The following is a 14,277-nucleotide window of genomic DNA, read 5'->3' on the forward strand; positions in this document are numbered from 1 at the left end:
CCCACATTTGCTAAACACTCACGTCTGTTTCTCATATGGGGTTGTATTCAAACATTCCTGTGTGGGAGCGACATTTAATCTTTGCCTTCTGCTGTCTTCGTTCGGTTTGTCCCTCAGTGCGCCCCGTCGTCCAACGTCACTTCCGCTGCGACGCGTTTCCGGCCTCGATTAATTCCTCCATGCTCCTGCAATAGTAGGTTTCTCTCGACACCGAAGGCGATTTGAAGCAGGTAAAAACCACATCGACCATGTTCAAACTGGAAGGACTGGGACCTAAAATGGATCCGGAGGAGATGAAGAAGAAAATGCGACAGGACGTGATCTCATCTTTGAGAAACTTTCTTATTTACGTCGCCCTTCTTAGAGCCAGTGAGTACAGACCGGTGACTTTGACATCAAGCTCAATATTGGGTAGTTAGATCTTGGTAGGTGTATTTAGACCATATTTATTTTTAACTCTAGCGTTGGTGCAGTGGTCCTGTTATTAATTTTACTTAACATTGAAGTGTTTCTATTGTATTTGTATGATTTATAGTCTTACATCTGGTATTTGTGCTGTCTGCATAATAAATGATGTGAAAATACAAAGTGACTTGACTTAACAGCCACAACAGTGAAACAGGTAACTGGTTTTAATGTTGTGGCTTTGCAAGTCATGGGGCATTATCAAATGTTTAAAATACGTTTTAATGATGTTATGATTATGGATGAAATCCTTTTTAATCATGGTTCATACACACGCCCCCTTCCATCACATTTGTACTCGCCACATGCTTTATTTGTCGATCAGTGTATTTTTCTAAAGTAGGGGTCTTATACTCAAACGACCTGGGGGCCACTGAGCATCGAGTCTGGTCAGGAGGGGGCCACTCAAGTGGGAAAAAAAGCCCAACGGGGGTCTTATAAATTATATAATGATAATATAATGATATAATTATAATTAATTAATTATATAACAATATGCAATTTTTATTCTTTTTTATCTGTATTTTTATTTCCTCGCATGAGCCTTTCATGTCTTTTATCTGTTATTCTTTACAGCACTTTGATCCCCTGTGGTTGTTTTAAATTTCAAAAGAATTATTTTAATATGCAACAAAAACTTATTTATGACACTAAATGAATCTATTAATATAATATTATATATATATATATATATATATATATATATATAAAAAAAACAGAAATTACTCATTAGTTGGCATCGTTTGGCTTAGCCACATAAAATCGATTGGGGAGCTGCGAGTTTGAGACCACTGATCTTAGCCCGTGGCTGTTTCATAGTACACAGTACCATGCCATCAAGATAAGCCACTACAGTGTAAATAATCTACATTATGGTTATAACAAAATATATTCATCCTTATTTTCAGCTCCTTATGTGTTGAAGAAGCTGGACAGCATATGAGTGGAGCAGCGGATTTCTTCCGTTCTCCATCCACTGAGAGTTTACGTCATCAGAGATGAGCAAGTGCCATCATCACGAGCAGCAGCTGGGGCCATGACAGCATTATCCCGAGAGAGATGACCAACACCTGCCCATCACTGTGTCAGCGAAACCTAAAGTTCTCATTTCTAGTCTCATTCCTTGTTGTAAACTACGGTCTGCCTGTTTTTTTTGTTATATCTGTTTTTTGTTTAATAAATTATAAACATTAAATGCAGAGTTTGACAATGTACAGACTTCCTGCATTATTCAATAAAGACAAACCATGTTGAATCTGATGGATTGAAATGTGTCACATGGAGTGTTTAATTACATTTAACAAAAAACGCACAGCCAGGCATATTGTTAATATCTAATCTATCTTAATAATTTTAACAATGTAATTGTTAATTATATACTATATATTTATACCACACATCTTTATAAGCAGATTTTAACAATATCTGGAATTGTAAATATTTTGGTCAAGATAATTGTGACATCAAATGTTCATGTTCCAATTTTAAAAAACTAATTTCTGGGAAGCAGTGCTCTCCCTACATTTATAAATCTAAGTTCATTATTATTAGTATTATTGTTGTTATTATTATTATTGTACTCTTATTTTAACCAGTAAAACGAAGTCTCTATGTCTTTTATATAAAAAATGTTACAACAATAAAAAAAAAACAATTTCCTATAAAATAAACAGTTGATATCTGTTGATATGAAGTTTTATACCAGCACTATTTTCAAAAAATGTTATGCTAAAGTGCTCCAGACATTAAGACATTATACTATTCCAATAGCAAATGTTATTATGTAGTTAATAACATATTAAAAAAGGTAAAATATCTCAAATTTGACAACGGTTTTAAACAAAATGGTGCTTTTAAAAAAACAGCTGAGAATTTCAGAGCAGCTGAGTTGCACTTTCGGGAGATCACCACTTGGGGGCGATGTTTTCCTGCAAGGATTCGAAGTGATGGTGCTGCCGACAATGGATGCCAAAAGCAGCGGTGTTTGTGTGAGCGCAGTGAATGAATGGAGGCGCACCATTAACGGTGGGAAATGCGTTAATTGTGGATATCGCATTTGAAGTGTTTCGGTCACTGAGCAAGAGCGGTCTGCTTCAGGACACAAAGCCCGCGTCTGAGACGCATCTGCCCGTGTCATTGTTGGACTAGGCCCGCCCATACTCCGGACTCGGGAGCATCTCCAAGGAACCCGGCAGCAGGAGCAGCAGCAAACAATGATCCGCTACCACACATCACGGTGGAGGTAGGCTGGTGTTCAGCAGATAATGAAGTGAGGCGTCTGTGAAGAAGACTGCTCCTGTTTTCACACAATGACCTTCATTGTGCTGATGTGAAGCTGAAGCAGCAGCAGCAGCAGCAGCAGCACTGACATCCCCAATATCAAACAACTGCAAATCATCATGGACTTCCCTGGTCATTTTCAGCACATTTTCAAGCAGCTCAACCACCAGCGTCTCCACGCTCAGCTATGTGACTGTGTGGTGGTGGTTGGAGATCAAAGCTTCCAGGCACACCGCTCCATCCTGGCAGCATGCAGCTCTCACTTCAGAGCTTTGCTAAGCTCCAATGACAGTGCCGAGGAGGTTGAAGGAGCTAGAGCAGATAGGGGCCCCAGTATGATGGAGCTAGATGCAGAGGTGGTGACCCCCGATGCCTTCTCCACCCTGCTTGACATGATTTACACATCCACCCTCTCCCTGGGGGCATCCAATGTGATGGATGTGCTGCTCGCAGCCTCACACTTGCATCTGAACACTGTGGTAAAGGCATGCAAGCTCCACCTGTCCAGGAAAAACTTCCCTGCCTCGCCACCTAAAGGATGGAGGTCAGTGCAACAGCAGCAGCAGCAGCAGAGCGCCCCCTCAAAGGGAGAGAGGTCGTTCTCGCCTCAAAAGATCTCGTCTGCTGTGGAGGAGGAGGAGGAGGAGGAGGAGGATTTAGATGATGACGCAGTGGTAGTGGAGGTGAGCCAGTCAGGTGTCGGTGAAGATCAGGGGGTTAGGAGAAGAGTCAGTGGCAAGCAGAGCGCAGCAACATCGTCTTGCAGCTTTAAAAGAAAATCACACGAGGAAAGGCTCAGCTGCGGGAAGAGAAGCTGCAGGCTGCCTGGGGAGAACTACAAGGAGTGTTCTCCCACTGTGTCAAGCAGAAGCATGGTCAGTGCAGAGGAGTCAGACGGTCTCCTGTTCCCAGACCAACTTTTGGAGAGCCAAGTTGATGAGGAGGAGGAAGAGGAGAAATACGAAGCGCCCAAGGGAGAGACAGAGGAGATCCAGCTCCCGAGCCAGTCGGACAGCAGCACAGGAGGCGTGTGTGTGTGGAAGGTGGATGGAGATACTGATGGAGACACAGTGGTGAAAATAAAGGTGGGAGAGGAAGCGGAGGAAGACGAGACAAAGATGGCAGTGATCGAGATTAAAAAGGAAAACTTGTGTTCATATTCCTCAGGTTTAGAGTCTCCTCTATCTCTAGCACACGACTGCACAGAACATTTGGGAAATGATGAGAAAATGGCAGCATCAGCTAACACAGCAGTAGCTGACATCAACTCTTTACAGTCTCAGTTGTGCACAAATCTTCAGAGGGATGCACATAGAGACATCGGAGGTTTGTGTGAGGACAGTGAAGCCCTGGACAGCCTGTCAGAGCTGGCCTTTTCCTGCTTCCTCAATCCCACTGCTGAAAGTGTAATGGGAACTCTGGAGGAGGATGACAGCCTGGCGAGTCTCACAGCCGCTGCCACTGCAGCCGCCGCCGCCGCCAGCGATGATCCTGCAGCTGCAGGAAATGTAGGTGAAACATGTCAAAACTCACCAGATGAAAACGCCTCCTCGGCTCAGAACTCGCTTGTTTTTCCAATGTCGTCTGTCCCACTGCAGCAGCTGCTCCCACCACAGAGCCCGGGATTTAGTGACACACTCATCTTACAGCCCACCCAGAACTCTTTAGCAGGGTTTCTGAGTGGCATGAGACCGGGCCTCAGTCTGGAGGCCTCCCTTGTCCAGCCGACCAGGGTCGTTAAAAGCTCAGGGGCAACAACCTTCCGCCGCATTGCCCCCAAAGTTCCACCTGGATCCGAGGCTGGTACAGATCCTTCCTCAGTGGGGGAAGCTGCTGATCGGTCAACTCTAACCAGAGCCTCAGACGACGTTCTGTCCAAGTGCAAGAAAGCGGCTGCTGAAGACCACGTGTTGTTGGTTGAAGGTGATAAGAAATACGCCTGTAACATCTGCTGCAAGAAGTTCATGAACTTGACCGACTGTAAGAAGCATATCCGTGTGCACACAGGAGAAAAGCCGTATCCCTGTCCAAAGTGTGGGAAACGCTTCAGCCAGTCGTCCCATCTTTACAAGCACTCGAAGAATACCTGTCTGAACTGGAAAGACGACCAGTCGTTTCCCGAAACTCTGCACTGACCTTTTTTTTCCTAAAGGCAAAAGGAAATCACACTGTGAACTTTTATCTAATAATATTAATTTGTGATTTTAAGTGACAAAAAATCAGTGCCAAATTTTTAATGCATCTGCTAATTTATTGCATTTTGTTTTGTTGTTCGACCATGTAGTTTTATTTCTCAGAGGAGAAAAATTAAATGTTGCCAAATCTATGTGAACGCACTGACAAACAGTCTCAAGAGGAAAAAACATGGTATGCATCCCTGTTTCACTGAGTGATGAGAAAATAAATAATGCATTGGGGGGATTTTTAGTAATCTTAAAATCTGTTTCAAGAGTGAAATCGTTTTTTAAATAATCACATAACACATACAATTAATATGAAATTAGTTTTTTTTTTATTCAATAGAGGGAATTTCATTTGACACAGAACTGGAGTGTTGCCATGTTTACCAACAGTAGACAGGGAGCATCATCATAATAAAATAAAGTGCAGACAACAAGTATATGACTGATCTTTATGACATTGTCATTAATTTAAATTGAGAAAACTTACCACTGATTCTGTATTTAAGTATCTAATGTCATTTAATGTAAGCACAGGCATCTTTAGTGCTTTGATAAGGACTATGGTTAAAAAGATAAGGATAAATTAAACCTTTCCTTCCTTCCAATGCAAATTATAATCAACGTGCACTTTGCCATCATGGAAACGTATATCTGAACTACGTTAGTATTCTTATTGTTGTTTTTGCTCACATTAGAGAGCGCTGTAAGGTCAGTGAATCATCATTTCCTGACATGAAATGTGTGCAGCACCAGATGAGCGCACGGCGGCTCCATTGCAGTCTAGAAGGTGAGTTCACTGGGCATTTCTGTGTCCTGTAAGCCACCCAGCAGGTTTCGTGCTACCAAGGCTGACATGACGCCTCTTGTGGAGTAGGTGGCGCTGCCAATGTGTGGCAACACCACTTCAAGGGACAAAAAAAAGACAGAAAATAAATTATAAAAAGGAAAAATCAAGGTGCACATTTAGATGCAGTTTAATTGAGCTAAGGCCATAGTCTGACTAAGACGGGGCAATCGGACAACTTACCCAGTCCGAGTAAACATGCAGAGAAGAAAAAGGCATGTTTTGATTGGGTCTTGCAAAATGATTTCGACATTCGACAACATTTATCACACACCCCTACGGTGAGGTGGATCATGCTGTGGTTCTTTATGTTAATGTGATACAAATCAAGCATGGCTCTTGTGGTTGCTGCTGTTGACCGAAGAAAGACGCCACTGCCGTATGATTTCCGGCAACAGTACTGAAGTTTTGTTGTCTCCTAATTCGGTCCGACTAAGCATATACATGCAGGAGTAATTGGATTATGAATCACATTATCCAGGTATGTTAGTTCGCTTAAGACTGACTTGATTTTAGCCAGACTAATTTGTTTACAGATAATTTGACTTAGTCCGACTGGAATCGGACTTTTAACATATGTACACGCATGTGTAGGAGGAAAAAAGGAACACTCAGTTATGTTATGCTACTCACCACAGTTTTTCAGTGTAAGAAGAGGATGGTTGGTTGGGAGTGGCTCAGGTGTTGTGACATCTAATCCAGCTGCAGCTATCTGTCCACTGCTCAAAGCCTCAAACAGATCCTCCTGGTTCACCACAGCCCCCCTGAAACCAACAATTCACCAAGGTGTCATCCTGCTGTATTTTACATTTAACATTACACAGCTGGTGTCAGAGATCCATGAGAATGAGCTACAGCCACTAGAAAAGGACACAATATTGTTGTATATTCAAAAGATTTACTCTATTTTGAAAGTCTACCTGCTTGAGTTGATGAAGACTGCAGTTTTCTTCATCTTACTGAAGAAGGCCTTGTCACAAAGACCCTGGGTTTCTGGAGTCAGGGAGCAGGAAACAACGATGAAGTCGCTCTGGGATACAAGTGTGTCCATGGGAACTGTTCAACAGAGAGACAGTTTGTTTTTTCAGAATATTAATAAATATACTCTAATGCAAGACTGAGAACATACACATATAAACTGTGTCCAAAATGTACTAACGATTAGTTTAATCTGTATTAATCTGTATGTTGCTTAATCTTGACTGACGGACATGTTTTGTCCACAAACCAAAGATATTCAGTTTACCACCATAGAGGAGCAACTAAACCACACATATTCACATTTAAGAAGCTAAAGTCACCACTTTAATCACCATTAAAAACCCACTTGCAATTATTGAATCATTGATTAATATCCATCAATTACTAACCAATATTTGTTGTTGCCTTAACCAACAAAAAAAAGCCTTTGTGTACTGCTAATAGCATTGTTTCAAATAGTGATTTCAATTATCATGACATATCATTCAACAACAAGCCTCTTGCTATGAGGCTACGGTGCTTATCGTTGCCATTTCTCTTACCAAACTCTCCTTTGACCTCTGCAGCGTGGGGCTTTGCTGTTCTCCCAGAGTACAGCAGCCTCTTCACTCCAAAAGGCATGAGTCTCTGAGCAATGGCCAAACCTGAAAACAAACACTAACAGTTAATCTCATCCCAGCAGGCTGTAAAGGAAAATAATGAAATGCAGATACAGGATTTAGACATAAAAGTAATAGTAAGCCATACCAATGCGTCCAAGTCCGATGACTCCTACTGTGCTGCCAGAGAGACCATAACCACAGAGCCAGAGAGGCTTCCACGAGCTCCAGCCACCACTGACAGAGAGTTTGATTATTGTGTAGCTCAATTAAGACAATTACTGGTACATTTGGTTAAAAAATAAACAGAAAGACAGTCACAAACTAAAGAAAACACTACTGGGACGAGTAAATGTATAACTGACTTTTTGACCTCCTCCACTCCCTCTGGTAATCTGCGAGCCGTGGCCAGCAGCAGGGCTACAGTGAGTTCTGCTGTGGCATCAGTCAGCACGTCTGGAGTGTATCCAACACGTATGCCACTGGTGAACACACACACACACACACACAGAAGCAGATATTTATAACGACACTTCCGTATGTGCATTCAAGATTTTTGAGAGACCAGTTTTCTTCTGGCTTCACCACGTACCGTTTTTTGATCTCATCAAGAGCCATGTGGTCAAATCCCACAGACATGGTGCTGATTACTTTCAAGTTTGGCCCTGTGATCAGAGACAGATCAGCTGAAGAACTGAAGTCTGTGCACCAATTTGTTGAATCAATAAATACTACTGTTTTTGTATATGGCATAATACAAAATTAAACTTAATCACAGTCAGTAGTGTTATTAATGATGCCAATTAGTGTCAAAAAATATAAAAATATCTAGTTTTTCAGTTCCATTGTTCATTGTTTGTTCATTGTTCAGTTCCATTGTTTAAACAACTGGTCAGTTGCAGGACTATTTGCTCTTGTTTTAAGGTTTCTTATCAGATCTTTTACTTATTTAAGTATCACAACTAGGGCTGGGTATTGATTAAAGAAAAAAAAAAAGGGGATCACCATGTAATTTCAACGAGACACTCACATCCATATAAGACAGCCAATCGAGATAACTGTTAGATCCCAGTAAAACAACATGCTGCATGCTTATTGGCTCACTGACGCTGATTAAATCCAATACCCGGTGAGTAACACAAAAATATTCAAGTTCGATATCCACAAGTAGTCTGTTACAAGTGTGCATATTTGGGGAGTGATGGATGGAGTACCTGCAGCATCCAGGACCTCAGCATCAATCTTGTCTGGCAACAGGCACACAAGGCCGTGAGCCTTCTGTACGCCTTTCAGAAGCTCTTCTCTCGGCACAGGTTCGTCTGAGTCCCACACAGACACCTCACACCTGTTGGCATGGAGACAGAGGGAGGTGGAGGGTAAACATACAGGAAGTCTTTGGTCTATGAGAAATATGAAGGTGGAAGTGTTAGCTGACAGTCTAGAGATGGCCGTGTACATGTTAGGGATGGGACGATATGCTTTTGTCGTGATTCTGTTGCATCACCATATTTAGGTGCTGATTCGATTTCTATAGCCCTGCTGATGTATTGCTATTCTACAAGTGTTGTGATTTGATAGACAGACAGACAGACAGACGACTTTATTGATCCCTTTGGGAGGTTCCCTCGGGGAAATTAACAAGTGTTGATCATTCTGATTTTCTTTTCCTCGATAAAGCAAAACTGAATGATATGTACATTTCTTGAGAAAATAACCCACAAGTCATATCTCATCACATGTTAGTCAGTCTGAAATGTATCTAAAGCAAATGGGACAGTGATACATAACATGTAAAATAGAATGTTTGTTTTTTTATTATTTAAGGGCTATATTTGGCAGCTCCTCTTTCTAATAAAATAAACACAACCAGGCTAAAAAGAAACAAAGTGTTTTTTTTAGCTTTGCCTAGTCAGTGTTCACTGAGCTGCTGCTGTAAGAAAGAATAAAATGCTGGGCCAAAAATGAATGGAATCTCTCAAAACAGGACACAGCACAAACTTGAGAACGTGTTTCAAGTGAAAGTGAAAAACAACTTTTGAAAATCCTGGACTGCACACTGTCACACTGATAAACAGAATTCCCAATTGGTTTGATGAAAATTGGCAACAGTTTCTGATCACCAAGCTAGCTTAAATCACAACATATCGATGTTTCGATATTCGGTAATGTTCATATTACTTACTGACTCACTGTCTCTCACCACATGGCTAAATTTGACTGACAGCTACTGTAAACTGTGGAGGACATTCACTAGACACGGTCTTAGCGGACAAACGCGGCGTTGACAAAACAGTAATGAAATAATGCTCCATACTCACTCAGGGGCCGCTGACAGGATCTTCATTCCCTCCTGCGGGAGCCGTCGAGTCACGAAAACCTTCATGATTTTTTTTGCAGCTTGCATCTCACTTTAAAGCCCGGCCACTGTGGATTCTGTCCGGAGAGGACGAATAATCGGTTCACCAGAACGCGGAGCCGGTTTACAGCGACAAAAACTTTAAGTTCAAAAATTCTCCTTCACATAGCAAGAAACTAGTGCAGCATTTCAAAACACTGCGCATGCGTGAGATGGGAGGAGGGTGTGGTGGTGTGAAGGGTTTGTTCTTCTTCTTACGGGTTTTAACGGCAGTCGTTATCAAGAGTGTTGCATCATTGCCACCTTCCGGTTTACTAAGTCTTGGTACACTGGCTATATGCTGGAAAAACGGTGAAATGGGCCGTTATTGCATTTTCACAAATAGAATAAAGGTTTCACAAATCAGGGACTGTGTTTTTATGAATCTTCAGGGTCTCAGTCCAGATTTGGGAAGTTTAGGTAAAGTGGTTTTTGATGTGGACCTGGTCTAATGAGGTCTATGTATGAAACGGTGAAATCTCCCCTTCACATCAAGAAGTGTCCCTAAAAATAGATGATCAGTGGTAAACTTCCCCTTAACTGCAGAATCGGAAGCTGACGAATCGGAGGCTAACTTCAGCGTTGTCGTCTTTGCGCAGGTGTTTTTCAATCAGCTGATGACTGGCGCCGCTGATTGCTTCCTCCTCCTCTTATTTAAACAAACTTCAGCCAACAGTTCCGTGATGTTACTTTGAAGAGAAGCAGCACGAGCCGTGGAACGCAAAAGAAGACACGAAAAAAGTGTAGCTGCTAAACTACTGAAACTGTTCCGGGAGGAGGGAACTTGTGGCGGCAATGCACCAACCGCCATAAAACCTAAAAAAGAAGGAAAAAATAATAAAAAAAGAAGAGGAAAAAAAAGGAAAACTACCGCGGCGTGATGTCAGACGACGAAAAGGTGGTCGCGTGCATCATCTCCTGTATAAAAATGCAGCAAGGCGCTCCGGGGTGGCGTGTTCGACCTGGTCCAGATTGGTGGCCCGTCCAGAATGGTGAGTAACTTTTGTCAATATGATTCTCTCCAGGCACAACAGACAAAAGTGGCTTTCTTTAACTGATTTAATGAAGCGTCCAAATCTGAAGCGTCCTCTAAAACAATTAGCACAAATAAGACCAGACAAACGTAGGCTACACCCATGTAGCTAGCAATACAATTTGATACAAACTAAAATAATATTATACAGCAACATAAAATACGTCGTTGGCTGCATGCCACAAATGAGGGAATAGCAGGGTCCTTGAAACTTGTCCCCAATGTGTTTGTGAAGAACGTAAACCTTGTAAACTTCGGGAATAATTAGAAAAGACCTTGAAGTTGTCTAATAGTGCTCGTTAATTTCTTGTCAATTTCCGTCAGGAAGAACCGGAAGTAAGTAACCGGAAGTGAGCAACCAAACTACGTCTCCACAATCAGGCGAGACCAGGGTTGTAAATAATGTACATAACAATAATCACATACATCATGCGTCACTCAATATCATGAAACCAAACATTAATATGAAATGTAAATAACTATGAATTCAGGATATAATTGAATTACATCAATGAACTGTATGCACCATCATGGATCAGCTGTTTTGTCTGGTTACAATTAATTCATTGGTTTAAATGGGGCTGCAACTAATTTTTATTTTCATTAACCTGTGATTTATTTTCATGTTTGGTCCATAAAATGTTTAATGTTGTTCACTGTTTCTAAATTCAGTTATATTCTTAAATTATTCTATTTCAATGATTGCTTAAATAGAGCAAAGAAATGAGGAAATATTCACATTTAACAAAATAAAGAAAATCTGAAACTCAAACACTTAAACCAATCCAATATCAAAATAGACAAAACAAGACTAAAAACAAGTTAAAATGGCTGCTGTGCTGTGTTAACTTACTGTTCCACTCATGGTCATTACTATTGAGTTTTTCGCAGGAAAGACTTATTTGTTTTTTTATGTTAAATGTTTAAAAACAGATTCGGGGTTATATATATACATGTCTTTTATAATTCTAAATTTTTTTTTTAAAGGAACAACCTGCTTCCTGCTCACGGAGACCTGGTCGGATCCGTCATATACAAAAGACTGAGGCTGTCAAAAAAAGGTGAGTGACACCTTTAGAGATAATTTACTACATCATTGAAAATGTTATGGCTAATTTTCATAATGTATTTAACTGATGGCAATATATCATTCATTTAATCACACATGTATAATATAAGTTTCTTATGTTTTTAATGAATGTGGCTGTATGAGGTACTGAAATTTCTATATTTGAACTTAAAAGGCATTCCTTAAATCTTAATCAACTTTATTCTACATCACTTGTGATTGTTAATTTCTTTGTTTCACTGTTAGAATAGAATTTGTGCTGGCAGCAATGTTTTCACGGAAAGTGAGTCTTTATATCTCAGGCTGGGTGAACCATGTCTGTACCTCATACAAACACATTGTAGAACACCTTACCTGGTTATTTTACACCTGTAACGGTATGAACTTGAACATTGTCAAGGCTGGAGACTGGACTCAAACATTTTTTTGTCTGTTTTTTTCCCCCCAGATTGATCTTCATGAAGACTGTCAAATAGTAGGTGTCATGGTTTAATTCTGGGTGGCCGCCGTGTCCCCACTCTTTCTTGGCCGCTGTGCCTACATCTATCTGCATTGTCCAACATGGCCACGTTCTTTCTATTCTCCTGCTTTCCATCTGTCAAATAGCTGAGGGTTGTACATGGAGCATTTGCCACAGGTTGGTTTTGTATGTTCCTGTCCACTTTATTGGGTGGTCTGAAATCTGGTCCTTTTGGTTATATTTTTGTGGAACTGCGGAGCGAGTGATTTGAAAGAATGGGGTGACTGATGGAGTGTTTGAAATTCTCTCTCTGAATGAAGGGTTGTGTGTGACTGAGATGCCTGGATTGAATAGTTAAGATGGTCTGAGAATATGATTATGTTCAGCAGTTCACATTAAAGTAGATATGGTGTCTTGAAGGCTTAGATGCTTGATAAGTTATAATGCACTAACATTTGTATTTCTTCTCTGTGGGCTAACGTCTTGGCCTCCATGTGTGGTAGGGTTTGCAGAGTAGGGGAATAAACAAAAGAAAACTTTTGTGTTGTGTTTTTTTGAAAGTGAAGGTGAAATGCAAAGGTAAGAACACGCCTCTTTATGGAGGTTAAAGCTAGATGGTAGGAATAAAATTACCCTTGTGCCTTGTCACAAGGCTTAGTTTTCTTGGCCGCTGTGCCTTTTTTTTTCTCTTTTCCATCGTGGCCATTAATCTACCGTTAGCCCTAGCACGTTAAAATAGATCCTGGTGATCTACAAATACAGTACCTGGCTTTGGATGGCAGCCCTGCCATTGCCTTTGTATTGCCATACGTCCTTTAATGCAAGTAGGCCATGATCGCTAACTGTGCCCGTGCCTTCGTCGCCTACTTGTGTCATTGTACGTTTGGCCTTGCGCGTATAGTCATTTTACATAGACAAACATGGGTGCCTTCCGCGTCCATGCACAGTAAGTGAACTAACCTGTACTTTTCTTCTAGCATCAGTCAAGAGGAGCGCCGACATCACTGCATGTCCATCTTAATTAGATTGCGTTTTAGTTAAAGTAAAATTTCAAATGGTAAATCCAGTTTTTCTTTCTTGCTTGGCCGCTGTGCCATTACTATACCTGCTCTGACCTGAATCTTGATTCTTCATGGCCACTGTGTCATGACTGTACTGTGTCTGTGTGTGTGCTGACTTGGACTGACGTTAATCTGACTTTCGGACCAAGACTAACGCTCCAACTGACTTTACTGCACCAGAAAGGCGAACAAAATTTATGCTGCAAGACTGGCAAGATGCACACTAATTGGACAAGGAAATCCAAATTCTTTCAAATACAGGTACAACGTTTACCTTTCATGTAAGTATTAAAGGCCTTTGACACATGATCTTTGTGGGTAAATCGTGTCCACTCAATTTCTAAAGTTAATTTGCATCTAAACATTTACAATGCCTGACACAATGGCGTTACTATAATCTCATTTTTTTGTTTTGCACTACTGAGTGCAAAGGCCTTTATTTACACACTGACGTATGCCAAGACTGCCGTCATGGCATGTGTCACTGTCTCTCTCGCTGTTCTGCCTGTCTCTCTCTCGCTGGTCTGTCTGTCCTGTCTATCTGTCTGGCATGTGTCACTGTCCCTCTCACTGTTCTGCCTGTCTCTCTCTCTCTCGCTGGTCTGTCTTTTTTATGTGTCTCTGTCTTTCTATCTTTCTCTTGCTGTCTGTCTGTCTTGTGTGTTTGGTCTTTGTCTGTCTTGTGTGTCTGGTCTCTGTCTGTCTGTCCTGTGTCAGATTTAGTCACTTTTTTAGTCTCAATTTAATGGATGATTTTAAAGTTGATTGGTCTTGAGGCGTCTGATTTCTGCAGGAAATTCTGGTACCTTATTTTGAAATGGCTTTAATTTAAAATTTTAATTTTGGTCTTGAATCTCAGATATCATAGTTGCAACTTGGACTGTTGACAAACGTGGAAGCTGCTGAA

General features: G+C 41.1%; 3 protein-coding genes across 3 annotated transcripts; 2 read left to right on the forward strand and 1 right to left on the reverse strand.

Moving 5' to 3' along the window:
• Window positions 1-128: 128 nt before the first annotated feature.
• tomm5 (translocase of outer mitochondrial membrane 5 homolog (yeast)) lies at window positions 129-1,725 on the forward strand. The gene is made up of 2 exons (XM_044040716.1): window positions 129-369; window positions 1,374-1,725. Exons 1-2 carry the CDS (start codon window positions 249-251, stop codon window positions 1,406-1,408), a joined length of 156 nt encoding a protein of 51 aa, XP_043896651.1. The 5' UTR covers window positions 129-248; the 3' UTR covers window positions 1,409-1,725.
• A 662-nt stretch (window positions 1,726-2,387) lies between these two features.
• Window positions 2,388-5,362, forward strand: LOC122778650 (zinc finger and BTB domain-containing protein 5-like). The gene has a single exon (XM_044040714.1). It carries the CDS (start codon window positions 2,865-2,867, stop codon window positions 4,878-4,880), a length of 2,016 nt encoding a protein of 671 aa, XP_043896649.1. The 5' UTR covers window positions 2,388-2,864; the 3' UTR covers window positions 4,881-5,362.
• Window positions 5,235-9,929, reverse strand: grhpra (glyoxylate reductase/hydroxypyruvate reductase a). Its single transcript, XM_044040715.1, has 9 exons — window positions 9,671-9,929; window positions 8,567-8,697; window positions 7,945-8,017; window positions 7,718-7,834; window positions 7,501-7,589; window positions 7,296-7,397; window positions 6,693-6,828; window positions 6,406-6,536; window positions 5,235-5,830 (listed from the first exon to the last, which is right to left on the reverse strand). Exons 1-9 carry the CDS (start codon window positions 9,754-9,756, stop codon window positions 5,709-5,711), a joined length of 987 nt encoding a protein of 328 aa, XP_043896650.1. The 5' UTR covers window positions 9,757-9,929; the 3' UTR covers window positions 5,235-5,708.
• Between the last annotated feature and the right edge of the window lie 4,348 nt (window positions 9,930-14,277).

This window comes from Solea senegalensis, linkage group LG12, assembly GCF_019176455.1.
Source record: "Solea senegalensis isolate Sse05_10M linkage group LG12, IFAPA_SoseM_1, whole genome shotgun sequence".
In the NCBI taxonomy this organism is placed as follows: domain Eukaryota; kingdom Metazoa; phylum Chordata; class Actinopteri; order Pleuronectiformes; family Soleidae; genus Solea; species Solea senegalensis.